Source organism: Hylobates moloch, unplaced genomic scaffold (genome assembly GCF_009828535.3).
Source record: "Hylobates moloch isolate HMO894 unplaced genomic scaffold, HMol_V3 SCAFFOLD_11, whole genome shotgun sequence".
Lineage (NCBI taxonomy): Eukaryota > Metazoa > Chordata > Mammalia > Primates > Hylobatidae > Hylobates > Hylobates moloch.
Window position 1 is genome coordinate 58327334 of NW_026652286.1, and position 19645 is coordinate 58346978.

At 40.3% G+C, this 19645-nt stretch overlaps 1 protein-coding gene and 1 long non-coding RNA gene across 20 annotated transcripts in view; one reads left to right on the forward strand and one right to left on the reverse strand.

The window, feature by feature from the left end:
* The window catches only part of PICALM (phosphatidylinositol binding clathrin assembly protein), a 104504-nt gene extending 100725 nt beyond the window's left edge, over window positions 1-3779 (reverse strand). For 12 of the 19 annotated variants that reach the window (XM_032167097.2, XM_032167094.2, XM_032167100.3 and 9 more), the window contains exon 1: window positions 3344-3556. In XM_032167097.2, the coding sequence (XP_032022988.1) occupies window positions 3344-3473 (130 nt within the window). In that variant the 5' untranslated portion in view covers window positions 3474-3556. Of the gene's footprint in view, window positions 1-3343 lie in introns of all 19 variants that reach the window. The other 7 variants (XM_032167098.2, XM_032167091.3, XM_032167093.2 and 4 more) reach the window with 4 other exon arrangements.
* Window positions 3015-7187, forward strand: LOC131384639 (uncharacterized). The gene is made up of 3 exons (XR_009215698.1): window positions 3015-3350; window positions 6292-6387; window positions 7011-7187. It is a non-coding gene; the product is annotated as an uncharacterized LOC131384639 (long non-coding RNA).
* The last annotated feature ends 12458 nt before the right edge of the window (window positions 7188-19645 follow it).

The following is a 19645-nucleotide window of genomic DNA, read 5'->3' on the forward strand; positions in this document are numbered from 1 at the left end:
TGTAGTCCCAGCTACTCAAGAGGCTGAGGCAGAATCTCTTGAACCTGGGAGGCAGAGGTTGCAGTGAGCCAAGACCGCACCACTGCACTCCAGCCTGGCGACAGAGCAAGACTCCGTCTCAAAAAAAAAAAAAAAAAAAATTTGTTTTTTCTATCCTGCAATAATTATGGTTCTTTTAAGCATTCTATACTACTAAATGGAATTAGAAGCTACTTTCTATGTATATGAATTGCCCCCACCTCCAGCTGTGAGACAGGATTAAATGAGATGATGAGAAAGTGCCTGGAAAACTGAAGTCCTTCAAATATAAGGGCTGCTATTCCTCTACCTTGATTATGGCTACTAAAGGCCTAAAATTAAATGGAAATCGTGTTTATTTTTACAAACATATTTCAAGTTTGACAACTCTTTCACACTAGGGATGCTACTCAACACTATTATCCACTAACACCTACAGTATAAGCAAAGCAAAAAGATCTTTCTTCAGTAAGTATATAATGTAGTATGAATTAAGCCATAATTCATGGATTATTAATAATCACTTCCTAATATGGAAAGATCTTGGCGAGAAACTGCACAGAAACCACCTCCACACTCTAAGGGCTTATAGGAAAAACAAAAATCCTAAGCATATTTTTTGTTAAATGCTGCCATTTTAAAACGAAAGCATTTTCATTAGATTCATATAAATAAGCATCAGTTGCTAGAGGCATTAAAAGGTGCACATAAACTAAGCTTTCACTATAAAGAAAAATTCCTAAAAGATAAAAAATTACTTGAAATGACAGGTTTCTGTATTAAAGCCTAAAGTTCATGATGTCAACACCATGAACTGTCTGTAGAAGACTTTTTAATTTTCTCAAAGCATGTTAGTGTGTGCAAGGAAGGTATTTGTTTAGTAAACCACTGACTGGTCAGACTTTACCTAAGATAAAGGTATTTTATTAGTGAGAACTGATTACAGGACATTTTAATCAACAATGTACGGAAGATAGTATCCCTGTATTTTAAAACCTCATTGAAAAGAAACAGAAGCACATTAACTACACGTATATTTTTAAATCAAATACTACCAGGTATATTCAAGTTCCAAAAAGGTGGGAACTTCTAAAAACAGAAGTAGTAGAGAAAAAGAACGACAAATGCAAGATTATCCTCCAAACCTAACCCCAGTTAGCATCTGCAGTAATGGCTAAAACAAGAGAAATAGCTAATAACATTTATGAAACCACATGCAAATAGCACTCTTCTAACCCTACCTATTTTCTCCTCTTTTTGGCAATGCTTTAAAAGAACCACTGCTACATTTGAAATAAGACACAAACCTTTATAAAAAAAAAAAACTTTTAAAAGCCTTATTGATTCTTATTTTGAATGAGGAAAGAGGAAAACAGTTCACACAGTCACAGTAGTTTCTTCATACTCCCATACCAAAAAAAAAAAAAAAAAAAAAAAAAAAAACCCGAAAACAACTAACAAAAGAATTAACACAGTGTCAGGGCAAACTGTAAGATTTGGTAGGGCAAACCAAGTAGTCATTTGAAGAGCCGTAAATAGTAGAAACGTCTACTACACGTATCAGATAATCAAAAAATCACATATGGCTTTACGATGCATTTTAAAAAGTTTTCTGTTCATAAGAGTGTCACCATTTAAATATATTCTCCATTCTCTAAGACAAGCAAGGACTGAGAGTTTAAAAGCAGCCTGCATGCATATCTGAAAGAACCAAGCACTAATGCTTTTTATTTAAAACTTTTTTCCACAGTGGGGGAACAATCACAAAGAATAATAGCCTTCTGTGTAGCAAAAACTTGTTCTAACAGCATTCATGAGCACAGTAACTTGGAAGAATTTACATTTCGTACATTTTTTTTAAAGTGCAAACTTTACGGCCAAAGTCCAAATGAGAAATCAAAACAGGCTTCCAGACAGTGAATTATCTTTCAGGGCATGCTCACTCTTGCTTCAAACAGTAAAGCAAAGTAACTTTCATGTATGATGAAAGTCAGTCAGTCTAATGTGTCCAGTCATTTAAAAGGGAACTTACTTATCGTGACTATTTCCCTATTTTTCCCTGAAAAGTTTCAGGTCTAAGCTCCATTGGCTTGAGTGATCCAATGAGCTTTGTACCCTGGGGTAAAAGAGCGCAAAGAAAAAGGATGATATTACAGGTGACTTCCAGGTTAGAAAAAAGTTACGAGGAGTTAGCTCTACTAATTGTATCTACGTTAGCGAATGGGCGAATACTATGTCGTGTAAGAGAAGTTAGTTCCCCAAAAGGTAACTGGCATAATTAAAACGTATCCAAACTCAAGCATCATCAAACATCATTTTGCCAATGTTTTTTAAGGGATGTATGTTATTTGTAAGTAAATTTATTAATCCATTTGGAATTCCAACAGTCTACGCTTAACACTCAAGCTTCTGAATTCAAGCCGCCCGAGTTAACAGTTCCGGGAACTGATAAGAGTATCAGCAAAAAGCCTTTTTTCCATATCCCCATTTGAAAAGCTGGGGGGCAGAGCTCACAGTCACAAACTCACCCCAGTCAAAAGTATGGACAACACAATGATTAAATTCCACCAGAGGCAAATAAAAATCCCAACTTTCCAGAAAGCTTTCCCTACACCAAATTGAATCCTTTTACTTTCACTCCCACAAAGAAGGTAATCTGAAATAAAAGTCGGGTAACTAGGTATGGTATTTAAAATAAAATGAGTCGAAGAAACTACACTGAAGCTACTAGAGAGGCGATGATTGAGGTAACCCAAACGCGGGAGGGAAGGTGGAACAGAAAGCCAGGAAGGGATGGGGGAAGCAGCTAGTGGAGCAAAGGAAGTGGGGGATCACTTCAAGGGAGGCAGCCCGGAGGGATAACAGGGATCTGGGTGCAAGGAACAAGGCGTTTACTGAAACCCGAAGGAGGCTGATGAAGAAACAATGGGGCTGGGAGACGCTCAGGCGAGGGCGACGAGGCGGCACCGGACGGGTGGGAAGGAAGAGCAGAAGGCTGCAGTGGAGACGGGTAGGGGGTGAGAAGCCAGGTGGGGAAGCAAGTTGGTTGGGTATGATGGGGTGTGGTAGCGCACCGGGCAGGGAGGCGAGGGTCCCCTAGGAATAGGGAGGGGAGTGGCTTGTCAGATTTTGAGACGGGGAGCGGAGGCCGTGAAGGCAGGTGTGATGGAAGCAAAAGAACACAGCTCAACGGGCACAGGACCCGCCGTGCCAGAGAAGACGCAGGGAGGGAAGAGGCAGCAGGAGGAGGAAAGAAAAGCGAGAAAGAGAAGAACGCGGGTCGCGCGGGCGCCCGGAAGCGGGGGCCGCGGTCGGCTTCACTCACAGTCCAGGTGCTTTTTCTTGGGCCCCATGATCTCGTGGGTCGTGGCCTTGCATACTGTCTTGGATACGGCAGAGCCGGTGACACTGTGCTGGGCGGCAGTGATTCGGTCCGTCAGGCTCTGGCCGGACATCTCTGCAGCTCCTCCACCACCCCACCCGCTCAGCAGCCGGTAGGGACTGGGACCCCCAAGAGCCGGAGGGTCCCCACCCCCCACCGCACCCCCTACCCCCACCGGCTCCTTCCCCGCCTGCCGGCCTGGGGCGCGGTTCGGGGCCGCGCGCTGCCACCCAGTCCAGAGAGAACCGGCTCGTGTCACCCGCGGAGTCGGACAAGATGTCGGGCACTCCCTTGCCCCCGCCTCAGTTCAGCCCACCCCTTCCCTGGTCAGCTGGAGCTGAGCAGGGTAAGAGGGACAGGCAGCTGCACGAAAATGGCGGCGCCAGGCTCCTCCTCGGAGCTTTCCGGGCTGCCCCCGGGTCACGTGACTCGGACACCGCCCCTCCTCCCTTCTCCCGCCCCTTTCCCCTTCCCTTTCCTCTTCGACGCCCGCCCTCCCTCGCTCAGCGAAGGAAGAGCTGGGCGGCGCCCGCGCGTTACGTGATGGAACCCGCCAGGCGGGCGCAACAGGAGGCCCGCCCGAGGGGAGTGCACAGCCGGCGCGTCACGTGACTCTCCCTGCCAACAGGTCGCCTGAGGCTCGGCCCGCCGGGTCACAGACGCGGGGCGGGGCGGGGAGGAATGGCGAGGGCGGCGTGCTGGCGGGGGTGGGACGGGGCGGCAGGCTTCTCCCCTTATCCCCCCACCTCAAGTGTGTCCTCGTGTCTGGTTGAAACCAACAGCTTGACAAAGGAGGTGCAGCTGCCTTCACAGCTTCCCCTGAAGTGGGGGGTATTAGGCCTTTGGCTCCCCGAGCTTTCCCAGCAGAGTCAAGAATGTATTTCGAGACGCCTCCCAAAGCCGCCCTCCTGGCTTAAAGGAGAAGGTTCCAAACGGCCTATTTTCTGAACCTGCCAGCAGGCCTCTCTCTACCGTGGAACTATTGAAGCTCTCTTTATTTACTTACCCCAGAAAGGTTTTTTCCCCCCTTTCCTTGAGAGGCTTGGAAATGTCACCTGGGTTTGTTTTATCTCTACTCCGAAAACCCGACACGTTGCTGCCATTCTAAATTTAGATACTAGCTGGCCAGTGTTCATTCTCTAGGGTGTGGAATAGGACAGGAAACACATAGCTTCACTGGAATTTGAAAAGGGAAGTAGTAGGATGATGTCAACAGCGATTAGCGTGACCCTACATGGCTGACTGCTGTGGTGATTAAAGGTCCAGACCCTAGAAGGAAGTGAGAGGGGCGGTAAATGGAGAAGTCCCATTCAAACAGTCCAGACATCACTGCCTGCCATCTCCCCTGGTTTAGTCTTTTTTCCCTTTGGCCTCTTTTATTGGGTGAGCCAGATTTCCATGGAAAGACGTTGACACTGCCCTATGGACATTTTAAAAGAAGTATTACATCCTGAAATACTATTCAATGAGACCCAGACCATACATTAACAAAGCCTTTTATATGTTATTAGAGCCTCTACATTCAACCCAGGGTTAGGGATAAGTTGAAGAATCTGTGAGTGTTAAGTTACCATGATAGTCACATGTAATCTTGCTAGTTTCAAATGAAATGGTAACATTCTCAGAAAGTCTGTGTACACCATCTGCCAGCCAAATCCAAAATACTGTGCTTCAATCTGGTGACTCTCAAAGGATGCAAAGCTGATAGATATTTAACATTTTATGTATCATATCAGGAATTTTGTGGTCTCCCATTCCATTTTCCCCACACCCCCTCACCCCCTTTTTTTCCCCACTATGGCTGGTGAAATTCTGCAGCAACATGCTCTTGCCAAGAACACACAGTTCTTAATCCCAGCAGGCTTCATCTTTGTCAAGCTAGCCTCCAATTTCATAAAACTATAATGACTTCCTTCAGTGTACTGCAATCCATCTGTGGTTTGGTGCCCAGTTTGCTGCCCCATGTCCATTGGACAGTGGAATTACCAAATTCTCAAGACATGTTATCAGCCATCATTGCTACTGGTCTATGGGTTCCACTGTATAAGTTACTGGTTGGCCTGAGCCTCTGCATTGGTAAACCCCAATCTGAGGTCAACACTAACATGGTCTAGCTATCAACAGCTAAATATTTTATCCTTAGGGAAAATGTCAGTCATTCCTAAGTACATAACAGGAAAGTATTACACTGTTACTTTTACCAAAGAGGTTCTTTCAAACCACTTTTATGACAATAATTGTTGACATGTTTACCCTATTAACAAACAAGCTGCTGTTAGAAATATTTTATTTTTTTCCAAGTATACACAGTAGAAGTTTCTAATTATGTAAATAATCAGTAATCATTGAAGAGGTTTATGTGTGGTTGTGAACTGAAATATATGGAGAAATTTAGAAGAAGATGGGGAATTGTTCTAAGGGTAGACATTACTGACCTATTTTGTCTTACATGCTTAAGTTTTCTCTGTGTCAGTTTCCTTGGTCTATTCAGGAAATATCTCTACCTGAAGTTCCACAGATGCCAACTCACCATGGCCAAAACTGAACTTCTCTTGCCCTTGCCCAGCATCCTACATCTTTAATCCATACTGTTCCCTGTATCTGTTAATGCCCTCACCACATGCCCAGAAGCTCCCTTCAGAAAGCTGTGATTCAGAGTTCTCCTTCTGTCTTATTTCCCTCATCAAGCCTAATCTACTTTTATCTCTCAAACACATCCCATCTCTAACCCCACTTCTGTTGCCTTAGTTCCAGCCTTTATGATCTCTGTTATACTAGACTGTTTTAGAAACTTCTTAGCTGATTCTCTGTCTTTTATACCCTGACTCTCCAATTCAGATCTTTCTGAAACTAAAATGTGATTGTCTTTTCTTTGCATTAAAATCTTCCAGTAACTCCGCCATCGCTACCCTAAAGGATGCAACTAAGAACTCTCAACCTGGCATACATGGTTCTTCATGATCTGGCCTCATTTTAGAAGTTTCTAAGTATGTAAATAATCAGTGACCATTGTAGAGGTTTCTGTGTAATTGTGAAATGAAATACATGGACCAATTTAGAAGAAGATGGGGAATTAGAACTAAGAATAGGCATTACTGACCTACTTTATCTTATATACTTAAGTTTTCTCTGTGTCAGTTTCTTCAGTCTATTTAAGAAATATCTTACCTGAAGTTCCACATGTGCCAACTCACATGGCCACCTAAACCTGTTGAGCCTTGTCTCTTCCCATTCCTCTAAATTCCCCTACCTACGTACTACTTGTTGAGCCTCATCTCTTCTGATTTCTTTAAATGCACTCCAGACAGTATCACACTGCTTGACATACTTGGATGTCATGCTGTTTCACATACCAATAAGCAGTTACTGGTTTCCTTTTATCACTCATATCTTATATATCCTTCTGTTATCTAATTATTATTGTGATTGACTAATTGCACTAACTTGGGGGTGCAGAGATACATCCATGCTAGTATTATGGTTGATGCAAGGTAGATACACAGTAGATGGTGATTGAATGAATGAGAACGCTTTGAAATCACACATTCGGACACACCATCACGCCAAACCTCTCATTTGATAAAATCTGCCCACTTTTTCATACATATAGCATGTCTACTGGGCATAGAGGCATAAGCCTATAGTCATAGCTACTTGGGAGGCTGAAGCAGGAGGATCCCTTGAGCCCAGGAGTTTAAGCCTGCAGTGAATTATATCCTACCACCGCATTCCAGCCTGGATGACAGAGCAAGACACTGTCTCTGAAAATAAATAAATAAAGCATGTCCATCCCATAATTATCTGTTTGGAGCATCATCCTTATTCAGTACCTTGTTAATTAATTTACTCTTTCAAAAAATATGTATTGAACTGTGTGTCAGGCATAAAGGTTCTAGGTGCCAAACACTATTTACAGTGAACCCATCAGTCCTTTGGGAACTAGTCAGTTCTCAACTTGAAGGCCTCTTTGCTTTGATTGTAAAGGAGCAGACCAAAAACAGAAGGAAAAAACTTGAATAACACATCTCCTAGGTATTTCCTAGGCTCTTCCAACTAAAAGGTATGTTGTAGAGAGGCAGGGAGTGTTGGGAGAAGGAGCAAGTTTTTTTAATGCCTCCTATGTGCTAGAAACACTACATTTTAAAAATTTAATGCTCATAACAATAATTTCAAAAAGTATCATGCCCATCCAATACAAGAAAACAGACAAGTCTTGGAAAATTTTATTTTTTTGAGACGGTCTCACTCTGTCGCCCAGGCTAGAGTGCAGTGGCATGATCTCGGCTCACTGCAAGCTCCGCCTCCTGGGTTCACGCCATTCCCCTGCCTCAGCCTCCCGAGTAGCTGGGACTACAGGTGCCCGCCACCACGCCCGGCTAATTTTTTGTACTTTTAGTAGAGACGGAGTTTCACCGTGTTAGCCAGGATGGTCTCGATCTCCTGTCCTTGTGATGCGCCCACCTCAGCCTCCCAAAGTGCTGGGGTTACAGGTGTGAGCCATCGCGCCCAGCCAAGTCTTAGAAATTGAGTAACTTTCCAAAATCCCACAGATACTAAGTGGCAGAAGCAAGATGTAAAAAATAATTATCCTTCCAATACTCTGCCCAGACCCTTTAGCCAGTACTTGAAGCAACTGCCAATATAGACTAAATTTATTCAACAGATATTTCTTGTCTTCCTGCCATGTGCCAGGCTTTTCTAGATGCTATGATAAAATAATGTGCAAGACAAACAGGGCCTCTGTTCTGAGAGATCTTAGTATCTAAGTCATAACAAAGGAGAAAATAGGTAAAAGTATGCTGCACCTGAGGAGCCTTAAGTCATCATCAATGACTTAAGAAAGTGGCAGAGAAAAGGAACATGGAAGAGAAAATTGACCAGAATTTTTACTTTTAACACTTTAAATTATAATCTTTTGATATTAAGCTAACTAAACTGATATGAACACGTGGCAAACCCTTCCTCCCTCACCTTTCTGTGTTTACACTTCCTGATGCTGCCAAATCAGTTAGAGGTCATAACTTCACATAAACTTAAAAAGGTAAGGACTTTTCTTCGTAGCTAAGTTCCCTTACTAGAACCTCTAAACAAAAAAGTCATGTGCCACATGACATTTCAGTCAACAACACACCACAGATACAGTGGTGGTCCTATAAATTATGATACCGTATTATTACTGTGTCTGTTCTATGTTTAGATATATGTTTAGCTACACAAATACCATTTTGTTACAGTTGCTTACAGTATTCAGTACAGTAATGTGTGGCACAGGTTTGTAGGCTAGGAGCAACAGGCTATAATATATAATCTTGGTGTGTAGTGGGCTATGCCATCTAGGCTTGTGTAAGTGCACTCTGTGATGTTCGCAAACTGACAAAATTGCCTAATGACATGTTTCTCAGCACTTATCCCCATTGATATGTGATGTATGACTGTATTCCACTTCCATCTGCAGGAAACTTATTCAGGCTCCCAGCATACGTATTTTTGACAATAATAATAATATGTAACTTTGTTGATTACTTACCCTGTTCTAAGCATGTTACATACATTATCTCAGTTACACCCTAAAGCAACTTCATGACCTTAAGTGGCAGAGACAGCAAACTGTGTCCTCTTCCCCCTGAGCACATAGTTAGACCACATTTCCCAGCCTCCTTCGCAATTAGTTGGGGTCTTGTGACTGACTTCTGTCCCACAGAATGTGGACAGAAATAATAAAAGCCATTTAAGGCTTGACCCATAAGGCCTCAAAAACCTCCTACGAATCCTCCACATTCTCTTTCTTTCCCTACTTACGGGCTGAATGAAGGCTTCAAAGAATCTAGAGGAGGTCAAAACCACAAAATGGAAGAAGCCTGGGGTCGCAGATGAATCCTTGGAGGAATGCTGCCAGTGAGAACTGCATGACCAGAAACATAAATTATGCTGCCGGGCACGGTGGCTCACACCTGTAATCCCAGCACTTTGGGAGGCTGAGGCGGGTGGATGACCTGAGGTCAGGAGTTAGAGACCAGCCTGGCCAACATGGCGAAACCCCGTCTCTACTAAAAATACAAAAATTAGCCGATCATGGTGGCACACGCCTATAATCTCAGCTACTCAGGAGGCTGAGACAGGAGAATTGCTTGAACCCTCACAGGCAGAGGTTGCATTGAGCGGAGATCACGCCGCTTCACTCCAGGTTGGGCGAAAGAGCAAAACTCTGTCTCTAAATAAATAAATAAATAAATAAAGCCCCTGAGATTTTTGATGCTGTTTGTTACAGTAATCAGCTACCCTACCTAATACACTTCTTTTCTCTCCATTTTACTGATAAAGAAATTAAGGCTTAGGAAAAGTTAAGTAACTTGCTTAAGCTTGCTCAGCTATTAGGTTGGGGAAGTAGGATTGGAGCTCAGATCTACCTAACTTTAGAGCTGGGCTCTCACTGCTTGTGTTCCTCGTGGAACTATTTCATGTACTTCTAAAATTTTCATAAAAATTCCATATGGCCCTTTAATACAAACTGCTACATCTAGCATGGCTACAAAAACAATAATCAGGGTAATCTCCAGCTTCTCTAACAAGTATGAGGCTCTCTTACTATCTTTAACACATTCCTGCCACACTTTCCTTTCTTTCAGATATATTACTTTTATAATTTCAAAATAACAATATGTTTGGACTTTTTTAGTTATTCAGAGATGATGTCTAGACTGGTTGTTAAATATAATCCTTCCCTTGAAAGGGAAAATTAACCAAACCTTGACCCTGAATCATCATAAAAAAACTATCTAATTAGGCATGGTACAGTGGCTCTCAACTGTAATTCTGGCACTTTGGGAGTCCTCAGTGGTAGGATCACTTGAGTCCAAGAGTTTGAGACCAGCCTAGACAACATAGTGAGACTCCTTATCTACCAAAAATTTTAAAAAGTAGCCAAATGTGGTGGTGTGCAGCTATAATACTAGCTACTTGTGAGGCTGAGGCAGGAGGATAGCTTGAGTCCAGGAGCTTATACTGAGGTTATAGTGAGCTAAGATTGGGCCACTGCACTCCAGCTTGGGCAACAGAGTGAGCCTCTGTCTCAAACACACACACACACACAGCACACACACACACAAACAACCTCTCTAATTATGAAGTAGAGTAAAATTAGTACACATGAGATGTTAACATACCTGGGGGCCATTTTCTCTGTAACCTAAGAGGATGAATCAAGTAAAAATGTATTAGAACATGCAACATTGAACTAAAATGAAATCAGAAGCTTAACGCTAATGTTAATATTGGGATATTGAATTTTGACCAGTAGTTATCAGAAAAATGAAGGAGATTTATTAATTCATTTGAAGCAATGGGAGACGTACTGAATTTGGAGTCAGACATATTAGATCTTGAACTTAGGTTCAAAACTCTGGGCAAGTTACTCACTTTCTAATACATAACACAGGGATAATAGTAAATATCTTGCAGATTTCCTGTTAGGATTAACATAATGTATACAAAAAAACTGGTACGATGCTTGACACACAGTTGTCACTCCATAAATAAGATTAATCAATATTTACCCAGGATGTGCTATGAGCAAAGTACTCTGCTACATTCTCAGGATACAGAGATGACTTAGACAAAATGCCAACACAGTGTGTTAAGTACTATGATAGAGGTGTTGCATACAGTATTAAAAGAACAGAGAAAAGGAACACTGAATTCTGCTTGGAGGAATCAGTGAAGGTTTCTCAGGGGCATAAATTGCCATGTTCTTCTTTATATGTTTATCCTTTTGGCTTTGCATCTTTATCCTCTTGGCTATCTTATTCCCCCTCTTCTGGATTAAGGTCTTTGATTGTTAATGAACACCTTTGTCCTTTACTCATGGTATTCCCAAGACATTTGACAATTAACAAATATGGGACCAATTCTTCATACAGCAGTAAGGTTGAACAAACCCTACCCAAATTAAAGGGGAATAGACACTTGATTATATAAGGAAGATCTAAATGGATTATGGCACATGCTTTCATTGTCCAGTTTTGAAAACCTTGGACTATGGCTTTCAAATGCCTTGCGAACTCTATAATCATCTTTGTCTTAGTGTCTGTCTGCATTGCAGTTAATAGATATATGATCATCAGAGTCTTAAATGCTGCTGCACATCCATTGTTAAACTAGATGATTTACAGATGTTCATTCAACAAAAAGGATGAGAGGGTTTCATAAGGAGGTCAAAATAACTACCATGAAAAACTCAATACAGCATTGCAACTTATTAAATAGCAATGCAGATCTGGACTGATCATGTCCCGGGTAATAATGATATTTCTTCCATCTTGGATTGAAGATTTGCCGAAAGAGGAGACTGAGAAATGAAGCAAAAGCTATAATGATTTGCAAAATGAATCAACTGTACCATTCTATGACATGCAACACAAACACAAAATTGAAGCCCTTGTTGTTCTAACACCAACTTGCTTAGAGACTTACAAGTTAAACCACAGATGAACTGATTTAACTGTAACTCTGCACACATGTATGCTCTAGTAGCTCATCTAGTTGACAGATTTAAACCAATCCCTGCACTGGCTACTAATGTCCACCATAAATCCCCCCTATGATTAACACCAGCCTCCTCTCAAATCCTGTAAGTAATACCTTTTCCTAACTTCCCCCTTTTGAGACATTTTGAGACTAAAATTTTGTTATGGTGATGCTTCTCCTTATTAGTAACTTTAATGAATCCAGATTTTTATAATCAGCAGGTTTTCTCATGATCTTTGTATGGAGATGGCAGGCTAAATTATGTCCCTTCCCTGCCGAAGATGGCATGTCCTAATGCCTAAAACCTATGGCTATATTTTACATGGTAAAGAAATGTTGGCCAGGCACGGTGGCTCACACCTATAATTCCAGCACTTCGAAAGGCCAGGCAGGTGGATCACTTGAGGTCAGGAGTTCGAGACCAGCCTGGCCAACATGGTGAAACCCCGTCTCTACTAAAAATACAAAAATTAGCCAGGCATGGTGGCACACACTTGTAATCCCAGCTACTTGGGAGGCTGAGGCAGGAGAATCACTTGAACCTGGGAGGTGGAGATTGCAGTGAGCTGAGATCGCACCACTGTACTCCAGCTGGGAGACAAAGCAAGACTCTGTCTCAAAAAAGTAAACACATAAAAATACAAAAATTAGCTGGGCATAGTGGCGCACATCTGTAATCCTAGCTACTTGGGAAGCTGAGGCACAAGAATTTCTTAAACCCAGGAGGCAGAGGTTGCAGTCAGCCGTGATTGCACCACTGCACTCCAGCCTGGGTGAGAGAGCAAAACTCCGTCACAAAAAAAGAAATGTTGTATTGCAGATTTAATAAACTTTAGGATGGAGAGATTATCCTGGATTATCTGGGTGGGACCAATGTAATCACAGAGTACTTATAAGAAGAACACAGGCAATCAGAGGGAGGAGAAGGCTATGTAATAACAGAAGTAGAGTGAGTGATATCGCCTCAATCCAAGGAACGCCAGTCACATCTAGAACCTGAAAGAAGCAATGAATAGATTCGCTTTGGAAACTCTACAAGAAATCATCCTTGTCCACATCTTGTGCATAGTCCCACCAGACTTATTTTAACACCAACATAAAAGAAGGTAACTTCTGGAGGTTAGAAGTCTAAAATCAGGTAAAAGAATAAATTTCCATTGTGTTAAATCACTATGTTTGTGGTCATTCTGTTACAGCAACAAGAGGACACGAACACAGGGAAATTTGGCAGCAATTTGCAAAGTACATTCTTGTTGCTGTGTGGAGAATGGAATGTAAAATAAGAACAGAAGCAAGAAAAATAGCTAAGAGGAATTGCTGTAGGCCAGAAGAGCAGTGATCGTGACTTAAATTAGGGTGGTAGGCATGGAAGTCAAAAGAACTAGATAGGTTTCGATATATGTTGAATAGAGAATCAACAGAATTTGCTGGTGGATTGAATGGTAGGGAGTAGAATCTGGGGACAAGTTGTTCAGGTAAAGACTATGAAAGGATGACTCCTAGGATTTTGGACTGAATGACTGTGTGAATGGAGAATAAGGACAGACGAAGTTGGAAGGAAGATAGCTTATATGCCACAATTAAAAAGAGCTTGGATATTGTCCTGAAGGCAAGAAGAAGATTGAAAGATTCTAAGGACAGAAATGATATGGAGGACTAACTGATCTTTGTGGAACCTCTCATACTTGAAATTCAATTAGTCTTTTAAATGATTAGCTGAGCCAGAAACCATGATTCCATCTCTTTCCTTCTTCCTCTACCTGTATCATGCTTTGGTTTTTAGTTCAATTACAGCCTTGTTATGAGATATCAAGAAAGTTTTGGACAGCTAAATTTTACATTTTATGGTCTTCATTAGGCCTAATTCACAGTAGGATTACATAAGATTAGAAAACAAAAAGCTCATAAAAATAGTTGTTCTCCTTTATAACACTTAGCCCAAGGGCAAGATCAAAATAAAACTAGCTGGTGGATAAAGTACTTTATGATAGTGGCATTAGAAATAAGAAGAAGGCTATTGATTCTAGAGGTAAAAATGCATAGGAGTTGGCAAAGAGATTGCATGAAATGTATTAAGGAGAATGCAAAGTTTAGGTTGATTACTAGGTTTCCGGTTGTATCATGATGCTATTCACTAAAAAGGAGAATCCTCGAGCAGGGGGAAGTTGGAAAGGTAGCAGGGAAAGAATGTTGTATTCAGTGTGAACATACTGATTTTTTAAATTAATTAACTTATTTTTTATAGATAAGGTTTAAATTCACAAAAAAATTGAGTGGAAAATACAGATAGTTCCCATATAGCTCCTGTCCCAACACATGCACAATCTTACCCATTGCAGACATCACGTGCCACAGTGGTACATTTGTTACAATCAGTGAACCTACATTGACACATCATTGTCACCCAAAGTCCGTAGTTCATGTTAGGGTTCACTCTTGGAGTTGTACATTCTATGGGCTTTGACAAATGTATGATAACATGTAACATGTATCCACCATTATAGAATCATACAGAATAGTTTTACTGACCTAAAAATTCTCTGTGCTCTGCCTATTCATCTCTCCCTTCCCCAGCCTCTGGCAATCATTGATTTTTCACTGCCTCCGTAGTTTTGCCTTTTCCAGAATATCATATAGTTGGAATCATACAGTATATGCCCTTTTAAGATTGGCTTCTTTCACTTAGTAATATGCAGGTAAGATTCCTCAATGCCTTTTCCTCAATTGCATGATAGCTGATTTCTTCTTAGCACTAAATAATATTTTGTTATCTAGATGTATCACAGTTTACTTATCCATTCACCCACTGAAGGACATCTTAGTTGCTTCCAAGTTTTGGCAATTATTAATAAAGCTGCTATAAACATCTATGTGCATGTTTCTGTGTGGACATAAGTTTTCTTTTTCTTTTTTCTTTTCTTTTTTTTTTTTTTGAGACAGAGTCTTGCTCAGTCGCCCAGGCTGGAGTGCAATGGAGCCATCTGGGCTCACTGCAACTTCCTAGGTTCAAGCAATTCTCCTGCCTCAGCCTCCAAAGTAGCTGGGATTACAGGCACCCGCCATCATGCCCAACTAATTTTTGTATTTTTGTAGAGACAGGGTTTCACCAGGTTAGCCAGGCTGGTTTCAAACTCTTGACCTCAGGTGATCTGCCTGCCACGGACTCCCAGATTGCTGGGATTATAGGCGTGAGCCACTGCACCTGGCCAAACATAAGTTTTCAGTTTATTTGGGTAAATATCAAAGAGCATAATTGCTAGATCGTATGGTGAGAATATGTTTGTTTTGTGAGAAACTGCCAAACCCTTTTCCAAAGGGGCGCCACCATTTTGCATTCCCACCAGTAATGGATGTGAGTTTCTGTTGCTATGCATCTTCTCCAGCATTTGGTATTTTCAGTGTTCTGAATTTTGGGTCATTCTAATAGGTGTGTAGTGGTATCTCATTGTTGTTTTAATTTGCATCTCCCAATGACATATGATGTTGAACATCTTTTCACCTGATTGCTTACCATCTGTGTATCTTCTTTGGTGAGGTGTCTGGTCAGGTATTTTGCTCATTTTTAAATTGGCCTGTTCATTTTCTTATTGTTGAGTTTTAAGTATTCTTTGTATGTTTTGAATAACAGTCCTTTATCAGATGTTTATTTTGCAAATATTTACTCCCAGTCTATTGCTTATCTTATTCAATTTTACATTGTCTTTCACACAGCAGAAGTTTTTCAATTTTTTTTTTTGTTTTCTTTTCTGTTTTTTGTAAGACAGGGTCTCACTTTGTCACCCAGGCTGGAGTGCAGTGGCACAATCAGGGGTCACTGCAGCCTTGACCTCCTGGGCTCAAGTGATCCTCCTGCCTCAACCTCCCTAGTAGCTGGGACTGCAGGCATGTGCCACCATGCCTGGCTAATTTGTTTATTTTTTGTAGAGTGATGGGGTTTCACTATGTTGCCCAGACTGGTCTCAAACTCCTGGCCTCAAGCAGTCCTCCTGCTTTGGCCTCCCAAAGTACTGAAATTACAGGCATGAGCCACCGTGCCTGGCCAAGTTTTTCAATTTTACTGAAGTCCAGCTATCAGTTATTTCATGAATCATACATAGGGTTGAATCCAAAAAGTCACTGCCATACCCAAGATCATTTAGGTTTTCTCCTGTTATTGTGTGAGACTTTTATAGTTTTGTGTTTTACATTTAGGTTTGCTGTGGTATGAATGTTTGTATCCACTCCCCAAAATCCTAACCCCCAAAATGATGGTATTAGGAGGTGGAGCCTTTGAGAGGTCATTAGGTTACCATGGGTAGAACTCTCATTAATTGGATTAGTACCCTTATAAAAGGCCTCAGAGAAATCCCTTCCTCCTGCCATGTGAAGGCACAGTGAAAAGAGAGTGATCTGTGAATCAAGAAGTGGACCTTCACCAGACATCAAATCTGCCAGTGCCTTGATCTTTGATTTACCACTCTCCAGAACTGCAAGAAATACATTTCTGTTATACATAATCTACCTGCTCTATGGTAGTTTGTTAGAGCATCCTAAATGGATTAAAGACAAGGTCTATGATCCATTTTTTCAATCTTTGTTGCTGATTCTAGAATATGATCCATTTTGACTTAACTTTTGTGAAAGGTATAAGGTCTGCCTAGATTCACTTTTTTTTTTTTTTTTTTTTTTGCATGTAGATGTCTAAGTTGTTCCAGCAAAATTTGTTGAAAAGACTATCTTTTCTCCATTGAATTGCCTTTGCTCTTTTGTCAAAGATCAGTTGACTATGTTTATGTGGGCCTATTTCTGGGCTATTTTGTTCCATTAATCTCTTTGTCTATTCTTTTACCAATACCATGCTGTCTTGATTACTGTAGCTTTATAGTAAGTCTTGAAATCAGGTAGTGTCAGTCTTCTTATTTTGTTCTTCTCCTTCAACGGTGAGTTGGCTATTCTGGGTCTTTTGCCCTCCATATAAACTTTACAGTTAGTTCATCAGTATCCATAAAGAACATGCTAGGATTTTGATTGGTATTGCTTTGGGAAGAACCAGTATCTTGAAAACATTGAGTCTGCCTATCCGTAAACATAGAATACTCCTCTATTTTTTTAGTTGCTTAATTTATGTGTAGTCTTCCTCATATAGACCTTGTACATATTTTGTTAAATCTATACCTATTTTATTTTGGGGTGTGCTAATGTAAACAGTAATGTGTTTTTAACTTCAAATTCTACTTGTTTATTGCTAACATATAGGCAAGTGGTTGATTTTTGTATATTAACATTGTATCCTATAACCTTGTTATAATAGCTTATTAGTTCCAGGAGTTCCTTTGGTTGATTCTTTTGGATTTTCTGCATAGATGATCATGTCATCTGTAAACAAAGCCAGTTTAATTTCTTCTTTCCCTGTCTGTATATCTTTTCTTTTCTTTTTTTATTTTATTGCCTTAGCTAGGACTTCTAGTACAATATTGAAAAGCAGTGGTGAGAGGACATCCTTGACTTGTTCATGATCTTAGTGGGAAAGCTTCGAGTTTCTCAGTGTTATGTATGAAGTTAGCCATAGGGTTGTTGTAGATGTTCTTTACCAAGCTAAGGAAGTTCCCTCTATTCCTAGTTTCTTGAGAGTTTTTATCATGAATAGTGTTAGGTTTTGTCAAGTACTTTTTCTATATCTGTTTATATGATAACGTGAGCTTTCTTCTTTAACCTGTTGATGTGGTAGGTTACACTGATTGATTTTTGAATGCTGAACCAGCCTTGAATACTGGGAATAAGTCCCACTTGGTCATGGTTTATAATTTTTTATACATACTTTGATTCAATTTGCTAATTTTTTGAGGATTTTTGCATCTATATCATGAGAGATACTGGTCTGTCATTTTCTCATGATGTTCGTCTGATTTTGGTATTAGGATTCTGCTGGCCTCATGGAATGAGTTAGGAAGTATTCTCTGCTTTTATCTTCTGAAGGAGATTGTAGAGAATTTGTCTAATTTTTTCCCTTAAATATGTGTTAGAATTCACCAGTGAATCCATCTTGGCCAGGTTGTTTCTGTTTCAGAAGGTTATTAATTACTGGTATCATTTTGTGAATACACCTATGCATATTCAGATGGTCTATTTTTTCTTGTATAAGTTTTTGTAGACTGTCTTTCACAATTCTATTTATTTATTTATTTATTTATTTATTTATTTATTTATTTATTTATTTTTTGAGATAGAGTGGCACTGTGTCGCCCAGGCTGGAGTGCAGTGGCGCAATCTCGGCTCACTGCAACCTCTGCCTACCGGGTTCAAGCGATTCTGCTGCCTCAGCCTCCCAAGTAGCTAGGATTACAGGCATGCGCCACCAGGCCTGGCTAATTTTTGTATTTTTAGTGGAGATGGGGTTTTGCCATGTTGGACAGACTGGTCTGGAACTCCTGACCCTGTGATCCACCTGCCTCGGCCTTCCAAAGTGCTGGTATTACAGGCGTGAGCCACTGTTCCCAGCCTCACAATTCTTAAGTTACTGCATTTCATCTAAGCTATCACATTTGTGAGCATAGAGTTGTTCATAATGTTCCTTCCTTTTAATGTCCCTTCTTTCATTTCTGGTGTTAGTAACTTGTGTCTTCTCCTGTTTTTTTCTTAGCCTGCTTAGAGGTTTATTGATTTTATTGATCTTTTCAGATAATCAGCTTTTCATTTTTTTAATTTATCTCTATTAATTTCCTGTTTTTTTGCTCTAATTCTTATTATTTTCTTCTGCTTACATTAGACTTAATTTGCTCTTATTTTTGTCATTCCCTAAGGTGGTGGCTTAGGTTATTGATTTTAGATCTTTCTTCTTTTGTAACATATGCATCCAGTGCTATAAATTTCCCTTGAAGTACTCCTTTTGCTGTATCCCACAAATTTTGATAAATTGTATTTTCATTTTCATGTAGTTTAAAATATTTTTAAAATTTCTCTTGAGATTTTTTTTTTGACCCATGTGTTATTTAGAAGTGTGTTGTTTAATATCCAACTATTTGGGATCTTCCCACTTTCTATTGCTGATTTCTAGTTTAGTTCCATTTGGCCTGAGAGCAGACATTGTAAAATTTTTATTCTTTTAAATTTTTTAAGGTGTATTTTATGGCCCAGAATGTCGTCTTTCTTGATGAATACTTTACATGAGCTTGAGAAGAATATATAATCTGTTTTTGTTCAATAAAGTCATCTATAGATGTCAATTATATCCAGTTGAGTGACAGTTTTGAGTTCAACTATATCCTTGCTGATTTTCTCCCTGCTGGATCTGTTTATTCCTAATAGAGGAGTGTTACAGTCTCCAACTACAATAGTGGATTCATGTATTTCTCTTTGGAGCTCTATCAATTTTTGCCTCATGTATTTTGATGCTCTACTGTTAGGCACATATGAGTTAAGAATTGTTATGTCTTCTTGGAGTATTGACCTCTTTATCATTATGTAACGCTCCTCTTTATCCCTGATAATTTCCTCGCTCTGAATTCTGCCCTGTCTGAAATGAGTAATAGCTACTCCCATATTTTGATTAGTGTTAGCGTAGTATATTTTTCTACATCACTTCATTTTTAATATGTATATTTCTTTATATTTAAAGTAGGCTTTTTGTAGACAGCATATAGTTAGAGCTTGGTTTTTGATCCACTCTGACAAGGTGTGCTTATTTTTTGTTTGTTTGTTTCTTTGAGACAGTCTCACTCTGTTGCCCAGGCCAGAGTGCAGTGG